General features: G+C 53.0%; 6 protein-coding genes across 6 annotated transcripts; 3 read left to right on the top strand and 3 right to left on the bottom strand.

Moving 5' to 3' along the window:
- Positions 1 to 843: 843 nt before the first annotated feature.
- On the top strand, positions 844 to 3,022 carry fbx15 (F-box domain protein; the record flags this gene model as incomplete). Its single annotated transcript, XM_056904506.1, has 2 exons — positions 844 to 1,008; positions 1,277 to 3,022. The coding sequence occupies 2 exons, from the start codon at positions 844 to 846 to the stop codon at positions 3,020 to 3,022; spliced, it is 1,911 nt and encodes a 636-aa protein (XP_056768613.1).
- A 1,685-nt stretch (positions 3,023 to 4,707) lies between these two features.
- Positions 4,708 to 6,275, bottom strand: N7458_001122 (DUF3712 domain-containing protein; the record flags this gene model as incomplete). The annotated part of the gene is made up of 3 exons (XM_056904505.1): positions 4,708 to 5,390; positions 5,456 to 5,880; positions 6,016 to 6,275. The coding sequence occupies 3 exons, from the start codon at positions 6,273 to 6,275 to the stop codon at positions 4,708 to 4,710; spliced, it is 1,368 nt and encodes a 455-aa protein (XP_056768612.1).
- A 548-nt stretch (positions 6,276 to 6,823) lies between these two features.
- Positions 6,824 to 7,057, top strand: N7458_001121 (uncharacterized protein; the record flags this gene model as incomplete). Its single annotated transcript, XM_056904504.1, has 1 exon — positions 6,824 to 7,057. One exon carries the CDS (start codon positions 6,824 to 6,826, stop codon positions 7,055 to 7,057), a length of 234 nt encoding a protein of 77 aa, XP_056768611.1.
- A 684-nt stretch (positions 7,058 to 7,741) lies between these two features.
- Positions 7,742 to 8,656, top strand: N7458_001120 (oxygenase MpaB family protein; the record flags this gene model as incomplete). Its single annotated transcript, XM_056904503.1, has 1 exon — positions 7,742 to 8,656. The coding sequence occupies one exon, from the start codon at positions 7,742 to 7,744 to the stop codon at positions 8,654 to 8,656; it is 915 nt and encodes a 304-aa protein (XP_056768610.1).
- A 436-nt stretch (positions 8,657 to 9,092) lies between these two features.
- On the bottom strand, positions 9,093 to 9,553 carry N7458_001119 (uncharacterized protein; the record flags this gene model as incomplete). The annotated part of the gene is made up of 2 exons (XM_056904502.1): positions 9,093 to 9,143; positions 9,230 to 9,553. 2 exons carry the CDS (start codon positions 9,551 to 9,553, stop codon positions 9,093 to 9,095), a joined length of 375 nt encoding a protein of 124 aa, XP_056768609.1.
- Positions 9,554 to 11,633: 2,080 nt separating this feature from the next.
- On the bottom strand, positions 11,634 to 12,316 carry N7458_001118 (uncharacterized protein; the record flags this gene model as incomplete). The annotated part of the gene is made up of 2 exons (XM_056904501.1): positions 11,634 to 12,075; positions 12,177 to 12,316. The coding sequence occupies 2 exons, from the start codon at positions 12,314 to 12,316 to the stop codon at positions 11,634 to 11,636; spliced, it is 582 nt and encodes a 193-aa protein (XP_056768608.1).
- Positions 12,317 to 13,060: the final 744 nt, after the last annotated feature.

The raw sequence follows: 13,060 nt of genomic DNA, 5'->3' as shown, positions 1-13,060 counted from the left end.
GTCCGGCTTCCAAGTCCTTTTGGTCAGGAGTCGCATGGTCGGTCCACACGGGGGGCCTGCAGAGACGATCTCCAAAGGTGGCCAGACCAGGATTGCGAGTCACTCGATCATGATGAGGCTCTTCAGGACTACACGGAGTCAGGATTACAGATGAGGAGAAGTATAATTGAATACGACGGTGGCCCCCATTGGGTGGCGGGCCAAGAGGAGCAGCGAAGGAGAAGAAAAGGACAAGGGCGCTAGCGGGAATCCGTCTGGACCACGAAACCAGATGCGGCTCTGCTGAAAGTACTCGACGGGAGGGAAAGTCCCTGGCTGGATCATCCGATGGAGCACCGATGCCTGTCTTCTCTTGAGGCTCAAAGAAGCAAATCAAAAATCAAAAATCAAAAATGAATTATCCTCTCAACGATAATAATACTTTCTCACGCTAGTCCCCATATCCCAGCCCTTTTCGTATCCTATCCGCCCCCCTCGCTCGGCATGAACTATCGCAGTTCTCGTCCATCGTGAAGCCGTGCGGCTCCAAAACCTCATCTCTTTTGGTTTTATCGGCCCACGGCGGCTCTTCATTTTCTTCTTCTCATTCTCCTACACATTCTCCATTCTTCATTCTCCATTCTCATCCTGACCACTCCCTCCGACAATTCTCTCTTGGCCCTCACGCATATCTCCTCTCATCCATCCTACAGTTCTTATTTCAATTTCCATATTAATTCAGCATGTTCTTCTCATGCTAACCCTGACCGACTCCTCCTCCTCCTCCTCCTCCTCCTCCTCCTCCTTCACTCCATCTCACCCTAATTATCGTATCCCTTCGTCAACATCGGGGTGCCTACAACAATGGCAGGCTCCTGTCCTCCCCCGACCCTGGATTCCCTTCCATTCGATGTCTTCTATCAGATCGCCACGTTGCTGGACGACCGCGACTGCATCCACCTGAGCCGCAGCAACCGCGCCATCCATGAATTAATGATCAGTGACCTCATCGCACGCAAAACGGTCGAGGTAAGAGCCGCATACTTTCCACAGTCCGAACACGAAAGCCAAGCCCCCACTTTCAGGGTCCGCGCCCTTCTCTCTCTCTCTCTCTCTCTCTCTCTCTCTCTCCCTTCCTTTCGAGAGCCAATACCAAAGCCCTAAACCCAAATCCACCCCCTCGCCCATTTGTGTTTTTCTCTTTCTCTTTGTTCGCTTTCAGAAGATAGACCGACCGGCATACCCCTCTTCTCCAGTCTACACCGATAATTGCCGTGATGCTGACATCTCACTGCAGAGTGTGCTTGCCTACAGCAAGGAGGGCCGCACCGCCCTGGCGGCCCAGTCCGGTTACCGTAAGGCCGTCGGGCACCGCTTCGATATCCACGAAGCGATTGCCACGGCATCTCCGTATGCAGTGGCGATGTTAGCATATGCGGTCGACTTTGTGTACCACCAGGGCGTTCTCTGCTATCGCGTCGGGCATGAAATCCGTCTGCTCAATGTGCATCGTGGAGCCCGCCAGGAGCAGGTGTTAAATTTATACGAGGTCATTCCGAGACTGTATACTGGCCTGCAGGAGGAGGTCCTTGACCCCGCGGCTCGGGTCAACCTCCTACACTACAGCAATGGTATCGTCGTGTTTCGGTTAGAGGGTATCGGCGCCCAGACTGACTCCTTGGTTGCCATCGATATGGCACCACGGCAGAGTCGTCGGAAGAGACTCCTCTTCCACAAGCCGATCCCATCATCTGGCCCGATAGTTGTGCGTCATAGTCGTTCATATCTCTGGTATGGTGTCTTTGTAGAGGCACTCGGTTCTCAGGGAGCCTGGTTATGTCGCGGGGTAGACCTGGCTACCGATGAAACGATCGAGTTTCATCTAGAGCAAGTGGTGGGCGGAGAACTAGGCCAGACTATCTGCTTCGAGATATACCAGGACCATCTCTATACAATCTCCACCCAGGTCACCTCGGAGGATGATGAGCGATTTTCTTCATTCTACCACTGGTCCTGCTACGCACCCCGAAACAAGAGTCGAAAATGGAGCGGCCGCCTCTGGCGTCGTGAACACCGTGAAGGTCCCATCAACGAGATGTGGACCGATCTTTCCATCCGCAAGGATGAAACCACCGGCCGCCCGATGATCCTCGAATGCCGCCGTGAATGGCCAAACGGCAAAAGCGAAAATCACCGAACAACCTATATCGAACCCCTACCCACACCGGCAGAATTACAAGCTGTCCATCCCGAAGGAGACCCCAAGTCCCCCTCCTCATGGAGCGACGACTCCGACAACGAAGATGCAGGACCTAGCAAAGATCCAGTCATCGATCAGACATACGATCATCGGCCCGAGAAACGTCTCCGACGCAACTACCACCCGGAACACGAGCTCAGCGACGACCCAAACGAGCGGCAGGAATTTATCCACGCTTACACAAAGCATCACAGCTACGACCTCGCCAGCTCCACATTCATCGATCTAGTCAACGATCCCACACCCCAAGCAGCCGGCGTCCGCGTACAGGATCGTCTCCGCCTGCGAACAGTCTCGCGCAAGCGTAAATGCCCCATCGACGAAGAAGGCATCACTGGCGATCCAGGCCTCCTCTTCCCAGTCCAACTCGTTCCCAACGACCTTCCCATCCAAGGCTCAGAGGAACGCTTCGTCTCCCGCGGCGTCCACTTGTGGCCCTCCGAAGAAAGCCCCGCCGAACTACACAATCTCCTCTGTCCTGACCAGCGCTCCGGCGTGGTAACCGCCCTCGCGGACGAACGCTCCCTCATATACTCCATCTCTTGTCCCGGTCTACCAAGCCAGCACAAAGCGCTGATCCTGATCAGTTTCGATCCGGCGCTTCATCTTCCTACTCTGAGGCCGCTGTCCTCACTGGGGACGACTGGTTTTGACTCTGCTACTGGCGAGCGGGATGGTGTGTACCCCGTGGCGGTGCCAACGCCGAGGGCTTCTAGTGGGGGGTTGATTAGAGAGGCTGATGCGCTTTATCGGGTTATTAATCGGGGGTATTGGTTGCGGTGATGGGACGGGAGGAGGTGGATGAGATGGAGATATTCTTTGGCGTGGGTTGTCAGTGAGCAGTGGTTACATATTCTATAACACAAAATCAATCCCTATCAATATCAGCGAAAACACATTTTATACCGGTTCAAGAGAAAGACACACTTCCTCGTAAAGTTAATTGCACTTGTCTGAATGAAATGTGGTGCTCAGTGTGCGATGTCTCTGCCATAGAGTAGAGATGACAGGTATATGGTGTCCTCCTTCTTCATCTCCCCACGCAATACCCTCTAGAACACCACCCTATGCCAGGAATACATTATCTACCCAGGTTGCGAGCTAAAGACCATCTTCCTGCGTGTGCTTATCACCATTTCGCCTTGGTGCGTATCCAAGCCAGACCTAGGTAGCACGGTAGACTCTGAACAGCGCGACAAGTCGTTGTGAATACTTAGCTAGATTTGCAATATTCCAGGCTACTAACTGGCAGGCTCCATCCTCCAGATTTAATGAATAGTATACCTCAATATCACCAAACCTTTCCAATGTCAGAGATCATTGTGGCGACATCCTTGACCAAGGGCGATGTCTCGTCACATAATCTGGTTACACCAACCCAATAGATCAAACTACTCTAAGATTTGACTGTTCATCCCACCCCTAGATAGACTGGCATACTAACGTACCCCTATCTTCAAATGACATTCCCAACGCCATCGAGGCACAAGCCCACCCCATGCAGATCATATCCCCAAGCTAAAACCATGTCAGAACCTTAACTCTCTACAGAAAAAACCGATTCAATCCCATGAACCAAGAAACATCACACGCAGCGAATTCCCCCAAGTTTCAAGTACGTATGATGTAACAAGTTACCAACCCCAGCCTAGCACTCAGACTACGACGCCCGGCGTGAATGAGGTCATCGTGCATGCGCTAAGTACCAGACAGAAGGAGACGCCAGTCAAAGCTCAAAAGTTTAAATCTAAATCCCAGCGCCATGTTGAATCTTAAATCTCCGATTTACATCTACACGGCAGTCTGTACGCGGTATGCACAGTAAGCGGCACGCGGCTCGGGGCTGGTGCAGATTCACATGCATGGCAATTTCGGTTTGGATGGGTTTAATTTCCGAGCCCGTGTGTAGTGTAGCGCAGGGCCTGAGTATTGTACTGTGGATACTGTGCGTAAAAGGGTACGTAGTGAAAAGCGTTTGAGGGATGAAGTCAGTAATAAGTGAGTGTATCATCTAATCATTTATGTATTATCTTCTGCATCGAGAGACCCGCTGAAACTGGTAAACTGGTGCTTCTCCTCCATCATCCAATAATCGATGGAAGTGAATACTCCGGTCCAGTCCAGTCCAGTCCAGTTCAGACGCGCCATCTCATCCAAAGCTGCAGGTATATCAAATGTAAAACCGTCAATAGTCAAAAACATAAATCCGTAAAAACGCCGTAGCCTGGGGGGGGGATATAAGAGGCCACCATCAAATATCATAGACCCAGGGGGGAGGGGATATCACAAGTCAAGTCACAATCATGTCGGCATCAAGCAGAGCGTGGCCGGTGCGGGGGATAAGGGCGCGGTTTCTGTACAAGGGGGGATGCCCGGTCCGCGGTGCATGGCAGACGATGTACGTCCGAAAAGAGATCCAAAAACGAGAAACAAGGAAAAATCAAGGGTAAAGCGCAGGTTTACAACGCTCATTCCTTTGTATAGAGATGTGCCAGCGAATCGATTATCGCGTCTCGCTTGACGGGGTGCTCATCCTTGAACACATCCAGGAGATGCACGTTGCGCTTCAGCGCGGATGATACCGCATTGCTATCGGTCGAGTTGAGAGTGGCCTTGGCCTCGTCAACGGCCGAGGTGAGATTCAAGCTGGAGATGAGGGAGGTCAAGTTGCCGGTGCTGGTACCGCTGCTACCATCGGGATGCAGGAGGCTGTGAAGGGTGTTCTTGAGGGTCGAGACCAAGCCCACGTTCGCGGTGAGGGTGAGATCGTGCATGACCTGGGTGTAGTAGGGGACTTCGGTGCCGTTCCAGACTACGGACCGTGTGACAGTGGAGAGGGCCAGGTTGCCGGTCTTGAGAGCGGAGGCTTGCGACTTGAGCACCTCGCCCAGGTTGCTGATGATGGTCTTGAGGTCCAGCACACCCTTGATGGGGTTGGTGTGGTTGCCGGGCTTGAGGGTGAGATCTTCCACAGTGGCGTTACCGATGAGGAGGCTGCCGCTGTAGATGTCGAGGATGATTGTGCCAATCTCGATGGTCAGCACGGAGGGGTTGGGAAGGGTGGCATTGCCGATGAGGTTGGTGCCGTCTGAGCGGGCGGGGAGGAGAAGTGTGCTGTCGGAGATGCTGAAACCAGTGAACGAGTCGAGTGCTAGAATGGAGTGTTAGTCAGATCGATTCTTTATACATTCTTCATGCTAAGGTAGGTCCACTCACTCGGCGAGAGCACGTTCTTGTTCATAGTCACATGAGACTTGAGCTTTCCGAGGTAGGAATTGGTCGAGCCATGGAGTGACAGCGCAGACTGCTTTTGGAACACAACGTCATGCACATAGTTGGTCCAAACGGTGACATTGGAGAGCGGGGTGTGTTGACCGACAACTCCAAGGGTGGTGTTGCCCTTGATGGTCTTGCCCTCGATGGTGATATTGCCCCAGGGGTTGTCGGCGCCAGTGTCGCGGTTGAATAGGTTCAACACGATCGGGTCAATGCGCACGGGCAAGGCGATCTTCAGGTCCAATGCGGATTGCAGCGTCAGCTGAATGGAATCCGGCCGAGGCTGCATGACCGCGGCATTGACGAGGACCAGGTCGGACTTGTTGACGACCAATTGAGAGACAGCGGGGAGAACGACGAGGAAGCTATAGTCAGGGTTAGTTCATGCTTAATTGAAAAATAGGAACGCGCTTTGCGGGTGTGCGCAAAGGCCCAAAATCCAGAATTCAAGATTCAGGGTCTTGTTCTCCACTTCGGGACTCTTGCACAACGCGACTTACAAGATGGGCAAAAGGATGGCCAGGAAGATAATATTGCCGACCAAGTAACAGCACCAGAACCGCTTCCAATGGCGGGCCATCTTCTGTTTGCGCGTGCGGTGGGTCATCGCCAGCGAGATGCCACCGACCGACTCGACCTGTTCGAGCTTGGAGGTCTCATCGCCGCCGGTGGGCAAGGGGCCGCGATGCACCCCGAGCGAGTACTTGGCATTGTCGGAGGTCAGGTAGGCGGGCCGGTCGTCTAATGTGTTCTTGCCCATGGTGACGACTGGGAGGGGAGAAGAGAGGCGGGGGAAGAGGGGAGGAGGAGGAGGAGGAGGAGGAGAGAAGAGACGACGAGCAAGGGAGGGAGAGCGCTCGAGGGAGTGGATTTGTATGGGGAGGGCACGAGGTCTGGAGTATATGTATGGACGACGGAGCCTCTGCCCACAATTCGTGATGAAATTGGCACAGTCCCTCTTGACGAGAAAGCCGGCGCGACACGGACTATTATTTAGGGGTTTTTTTTTTTTTTTCTTTTCTTCTTTGGGGATTTTGTATTTAGCGGCATTTTAGCATCTTTTAGTCGCGCCCAGGTTTGGGGAATGTACGGGGTATCGGGCCTCCGGGGAAAGACCAGCGCCCGCGGTTGGGTCTCCAACCCGAAAGGGAGACAATCCTCCGTCACGGGGACTCCAGGATGGATTAGAGGCGGCGAAAATCAGAAGCGAATCCACTCGTGCCCCGGATTGGGTCCGTAGAATGACCAGTACGAGACCTGGAGACTGGAGACTGGAGTACTGTACGGAGGACTAATTGCAAGTGAGTGATGGATGACGAGCGGGGGAGAGCCAAACCCGAGCAAGACTCCAAGCCATCCGAGTCAACAGAGTCAAAGAGTATTGAGAAAGTGGATCAGGGCAAGCTTGTGTTCGGCGTCGGAGCACTATGCCTCATTTGGGACAAGATCCACGAGGAACTGGTCCCGAAAGGAGGCAAGATGGGCATGGGCCAAATGGCGATCTGCTGCGAACCGCGGCTGAAGAGCCCGTTTGGGCTTTAGACTCGAGTGAGAATGCGGAAAAGGGGGGACCTTCACATGGGCCGAGCTGGAGACGATCGGCACTGACCGACTGGGCAGTCGTCAGTCGTCCGTCCAGAGGACAGTATACGCCTGGAGAGACTTGCGATACTCGAGTGTCCTTCTACAGTCCTTGGTTGACCGAGTCATATTGACGACGACTGTGGTCTGATCCTCTGAGGAGATACTATTCGGTACTCATGGGATTTATCGACTCTTGTCGGAGACGCTGGACTGTACGGATCGTAGTTACTGGGGAGGAGTCCCCTGACGTATGGACCCGGTGGCTCTGGTGGAACTCGGCCTCGGGCTCGGACGGTGGAATACTTTCCTTTTTTTGATTGGATTTGATTTTGGATTTTGATTTTTCTCTCTCCTTTTCTGGTTTTCGTCTGGGGTTCGGTTGCGGGGACTGGGGGAGGCGACGAAAAGCAGAAAGGAAGAAAGGAATTTAATGGCGAGCCGACATCTCATGTGCTCGACATTGATGGAATTGCATATCACATCCTCCCAGCAAACCTCATAGTTAGAGCCGTGGATTTCCCCCAGCTATACACAACCAAAACCCCCCTTGACGATCAACTCGCGGCACTCTCTCCTTCTTGACACGACCTCTATACTATTATCACCACTCTCGCGATTCCTCCTTCGCCTATCATCCCCAACATGTCTTCCTCCCCTCCATCCCCCATCGACGAAAAACAATTCGAGGCCAACGGCACCACCACCGCCCACTACAACTCCAATGGCGCCGCCGCCTCCTCCTCCGACGCGGGTCGCCTCCATGCCCTCGAACAACTCGAGATCCTCCCCCAAATCCTGAACGAGGGCATCCTCTTCGCCGGCTCCGGCGCCGCTCTCCTCCTCCAAGCCGCCCTGCCCGCCATCCGCGACACCGAACACCCAACCGGCGGCCACAAGGCCCTAGCCACCGAGCTCATCGACGCCCTCCAAGCCCACATCAGCTACATCTCCACCCTGGTCTTCGGCACCCGCGCCGAGCGCAAGGCCCTCCTCGACATGCTCTACCGCGGCGAGGCCCCCGGCCTGGGCGGCGGTCGCAACAACCGCTTCGCCCATCACCCAGAGCTCCAACTGTGGATGGCGGCAACGCTGTACGCGACTGCCACCGACTTTTACCAGCGCGTCTACGGCCGCGTCGACTACCAGACCGCCCAGCGCGGCTACTCCGAGTTCACCCTGTTGATCAGCTACCTGGGCGTGCCGGCGGGGACGTGGCCCGAATCGCGCCAGGCGTTCTGGACCTACTGGGATGACCAGATTGCCCAGTTGGCCGTGTCGACCGATGCGGCGCAGTTTGCCAAGGATCTGCGCGAGAGCACCGAGATGCCCGGCTGGGTGCAGAAGTTGAAGCCGTTCCTGCGCGCGGTGACTATCGAGATGCTGCCGCCGACCCTGCGGGATGCGTACGGCTTGCGGTCCACGGGGAGTACGCGCTTCTTGTATCGCACTTGGATGGGCTTTTCGACTGCCGTGTATCCGGCGATGCCGAATAAGGTGCGGTCGTATCCGTTGAAGTATTATCAGGAGCGGCTGCGGGGTAAATTGAATGTGATTTAAATTGGAGATCAGAGATGGGAGATGGGAGATGGGTTGGTAAGTAATGCAATGCAATGTACAGCACGCGAGGGTTTTACAGGACGGACAGTATGACCGATGGTTGATTTTTCGGTCTTTCATTTCGACTGTCACTAGTTATCATGTTTTTGTTTTGTTGATTTTTTACTTTTCTCTGCTTTCATGTGTATATACCCATTCTATGAGATACGCTCGCTGCTGTGCTGTTCGCCCGCCATACCCGAGATAACCACTCTTGCTGTACAGTCTTGAATGTTTCGTTTTTTTACAAATAATCCAGTCCGTTCGATTTCGTATGCTATCGTCAAATCATATTCTTTCTGCAAGAAATATAAACATGTACCAAAAAACAAGAATGGTGTAAAAGAATATTCATGGCCTCGTTTCCTTTTCCACTGCACTGTCACTGACATTCGTCTTATAGTGAGCCCAGCACACCACCCAGCAACTTGGAAACATCCTCCACAAGCTGGGAGAGGAATTGAGTTAGTCAAATACAAATACATTCTCCATTTGTTGCAAGATAGATGATATCTTGTAGAATGTCAAACATACCGGCGTAGCATCTCCAATCAAAGTGGTCGTGTTATCCACAAACTCCTTCGTCAAGAGCGTGTGTGCATTACCCAGGATATCCTGCAAGACAACAATGTTATCCGAGGACAACAGCTTGGCCGCCCCGTCAATGATGGTCTCCAGCTTGGAGATGGTATCCTGGCTCAGCAGGGACTGGACACCGCTGAGAATGGTCGGGAGCTCTGATAGCAAGCCGGTGCTGTCTGGAGCGGGTGCGGCGACGGGATTGGGGACTGGAGCGGGTTCGGGGGCGGCCAGGGCCAGAGGGGCGATGGCGAGGGGGAGGAGGAAGGAGAAACGCATCGTGAGATATGAGAGATATGAGTGTGGTTATGGAAGATGGATGGGTGGGTGGTATAGGGTTATATGGGATGGATGTTTAGTTAGAGGTAAGAAAAGGAAAACGAAATGATCGTCCAGTTGAGGGAAGAAATAGAAGCGGTTTTTGACACTACAGATCCAGATCTCTCGTAGATAAAGTAAGATAGGCGTGCTCGTATAGTACGGTAGTACTGGAGTCAATCACTTTCTACTGGCTGGTCTTCTAAGTGAGACCCTGTTCGGTAACTCGGTAGCTTCCTTCCATCTCGACCGTTGTCTTGGTTATTTTTTTCCCTCTAAACACTAACAGAGACCCCTCATATGGGGCTCCGCTCATGTCTCCTCTTCTCCTCTTTTTTGTCTAGATATGTCAACGGAGTACGGTACAGTATGGTCTCATTACTTGCTTTCCGACTAGGACAACGTTAGGCGATCCGAGTCCAAAAAAAAAGTAGACAGACAACTCAAAAAATTCCCCGAGGGTAAAGGACTAAACCTGCCAGGCTTCAGCCAATGTCCGTCCCGTAGTGCATCACAAGCAGTCCGACAGGGATGGCATGGATCACTCTCTCCGCGATCGAGAATCGGGACCTGCCACGCCGAGGTCGATCGCTCCGGGACGGGAAATATCGAAGCCCATCAACATGTGAGAGGCGTCCCGGGTCCGCAAACTCGCAGTCATCCTCGTTCACAACTTAACAGCGACGAGACACAAGCGTAGGAATCAATTGGGGCCTGATAGGTTGGAACAGGCTGGAAGAATGGAAATTCGGTCGCGATCCCCGCATCATCCACGATCCATCCTCCCCCAAAGCCTCCCCGGATGGCCCAACGCGGTAACTGATCGACCGCCGGGCGATCGGACCCCTGCGAGAAGGGAGGATTCGTGTAGGGGCTTGCTGGAAAACAAGTTGACTAACGAGTCAACTCAGCACGGAACGGGTCTAGTTCGCAGCCAAGTTCCCAGTCGGTTCGCCGAACGGAGTAGTTAGTGCCCGCCCCAGCCCTGGGCGTGAAGTGGACCGAGTCAGGTCCGGATTGGGGCTGGTGATTGGGTGTGTGGACGGGCTGGACCTGTCACTTTGCAGGATATTTCTCGTCGAGGCCGAATGAAGATGGTGATTTCTTTTCATGTGATCTCCACTGATGGCCGTGACCGTGGAGTCGAGGACTCGAGGAGTGGTCCTGCAGGTCGGAGCTCGAGTTGACTTGAGTAGCGATCGGCGGATTCCACGAAGTATACTCCGTCGACTGGGATGTCAATTCCATTTAATCGTTACAGTAGCCCACTTCCTACTTTATTCTTGGTAGATGTCGTGGTCCACTATGGAAGATCATTAATCTATTTTGTGGCGAGGAAACCACATATTTGTCTCTTGTGTCTTGTGTCTTGTGCCTTCCAGGCCGATTCTCTTCGAGCGAGGCATATGCAATTCGCATATGAAGCGGGGAACCCGAGAAGGAAGAACGACGAACTCTGAACTAAAACCCCTTGTGAAAAAGTGGGCTTGCAGCGAAAGACGCCATGGTTGACCGTGCAGGAGCCGTGGAACGACGCCACCACCGAAAAGCAGGAACACAAGAATTGGGGAATGGAACCCGGAAATGGAGTTGAACAGGAATATGGGCGGGGAAAGAAACAAAAGAAATAGTAGTAATGTTGGTCTTGACAATGGTCTCGTTTATTGTGACTATCATTGTCAATGTTATCAATGTCATGCACTCTCATCACATTGAAAATGTGCTTTTGTGAGATTATCGAGTCACATACAGGATAGGCTAGTACTGTGCAACCAATCACGTCGAGTGTAACTACATTTGTACCACCACTCCGAACCTAGAACGTGCGGCTCTATCGGCTAAAATTGAAGCCATTACCCACGATGTTGTAACTACAGTAGTAACTCGTAATCATAATGCATTTCTCGATTTCGTGATCATTTCTAAATTTTCATCCACCCCACTCGAGATCGTACTGTAGGACCTCCCCCGCAGAGCCACAGCTGAACACATCCAAGACCAAGACAAGAAGCCCCGACAAGCTCTCCCATCCAGATCCACCCTACAACACCAACGCCAATCCAAGTACCCCCACCGCCCCAATCACCGACGCCGTCAACCCTGTAGGCTGCGACGCCGCCAATCCCTTCGAAGTCGACGTCGAGCTCCCCCCAGCAGTACCCGTAGTAGCACCGCTGCCACTGCTAGTACTCGCACTACTAGTCTCATAAGCCAACCCCGTCGTCGCCGTCAACGCACCGCCCGAAATCTGCGATTTCACCACGGACATATAACTCTTCACGTCCGCGGGTAAACTGCTATACCAGGCCGGGGTACTGCCGGCGCTGAACGCGCTGGCCAGCGAGCTGCGGGACTGCGCGTTGATCAGGTCCCAGAGCACGGTGACGGGGACGACGGAGAGGATTTCGGGGATGAGCGATTTCGGGGGTGGCGAGATGTTGCCGAAGTTGGCGGTTGCGGTGGTGTTCGTGGAGAGGTTTGCACTGTTGTGGGGGAGGAGGGAGAGGTTAGTTAGTATTTGGTGGATTTGATGGTGAGTGTGAGTGTGAGTGTGTGTATTGGGGACCAGGGGGGTTGCTTGTACAGTGCACTGGAAATTTCTCCAATGTTGAATCCGCTGGGATCGGTTGTAGTTGTTGCTGCTACGGTGACGGTATCACGGCGTTGGGGTTGGACGGCTAACGCAGACGCTGCGAGAGCGAGGATAATGCTTGTGAGTTTCATCGTAATTCGTAATGTCGTGAGAATGGAAAGATAGGGCGTTGAAATTCAGATGGATAGCAGAAGAGAAGCAGAAGAGAAAAATAAAGTTAGTCAAACTGAGAGAGGCCCTGGCTTGGGACGACAAGTATGTCCACCATACCAAGTCCATAGACTAGTAGAGTACATAGATCAAACGCTTAACCCTCCACCTGCTGGACCGCCGATCCGGGCTTCCTCGGTAGTCCGTGCAATCTACTTCTCCGCCGGCGCGCCAGGTTTATGCAACGGCCTGGACAGGGCCGTTGACTGGTTGGTCATATCCAGCGATTTGTCCAATCCCATTCAAGCGATGTCGTGGCCTGGGGTTGGACTGAGACGGACCGAGGATCAGCGTGCTGACACCGATGGGAGGAAGCGTGTCTGTTGAAGCGGGGTTGTAAATGCATGTCACTTTCGCTGTTGATCGCTCGGAGAATTTCTAAGGTGTCCTGCTGGAGGACAGTGGTTTGGGGTGTGTCGCCAGTTCAAGTGGGCGTCTCTACTTTGAATCTGCACGTTGAGGTGTTGCGGGATAGAGTCGATCTGCGGTCGATCTAGTAAATCATAGATCTAACACCTACATAGTTCGTAGAGTGTACGGCATAAAACAAAATCATAGGCCTGAGAAGCCTATGTAAACAACAGTTATGTACTCTTACAAACTACAGGCTAAACGGAAGGAAGTCAATTCGAATCGTCTTGTCAAATTGGATATCATAGTCATCG

Source organism: Penicillium daleae (assembly GCF_028827525.1).
Source record: "Penicillium daleae strain IBT 16125 chromosome Unknown utg000002l_segment0_segment0, whole genome shotgun sequence".
Lineage (NCBI taxonomy): Eukaryota > Fungi > Ascomycota > Eurotiomycetes > Eurotiales > Aspergillaceae > Penicillium > Penicillium daleae.
This window is presented reverse-complemented; position numbering and strand designations above follow the sequence as displayed.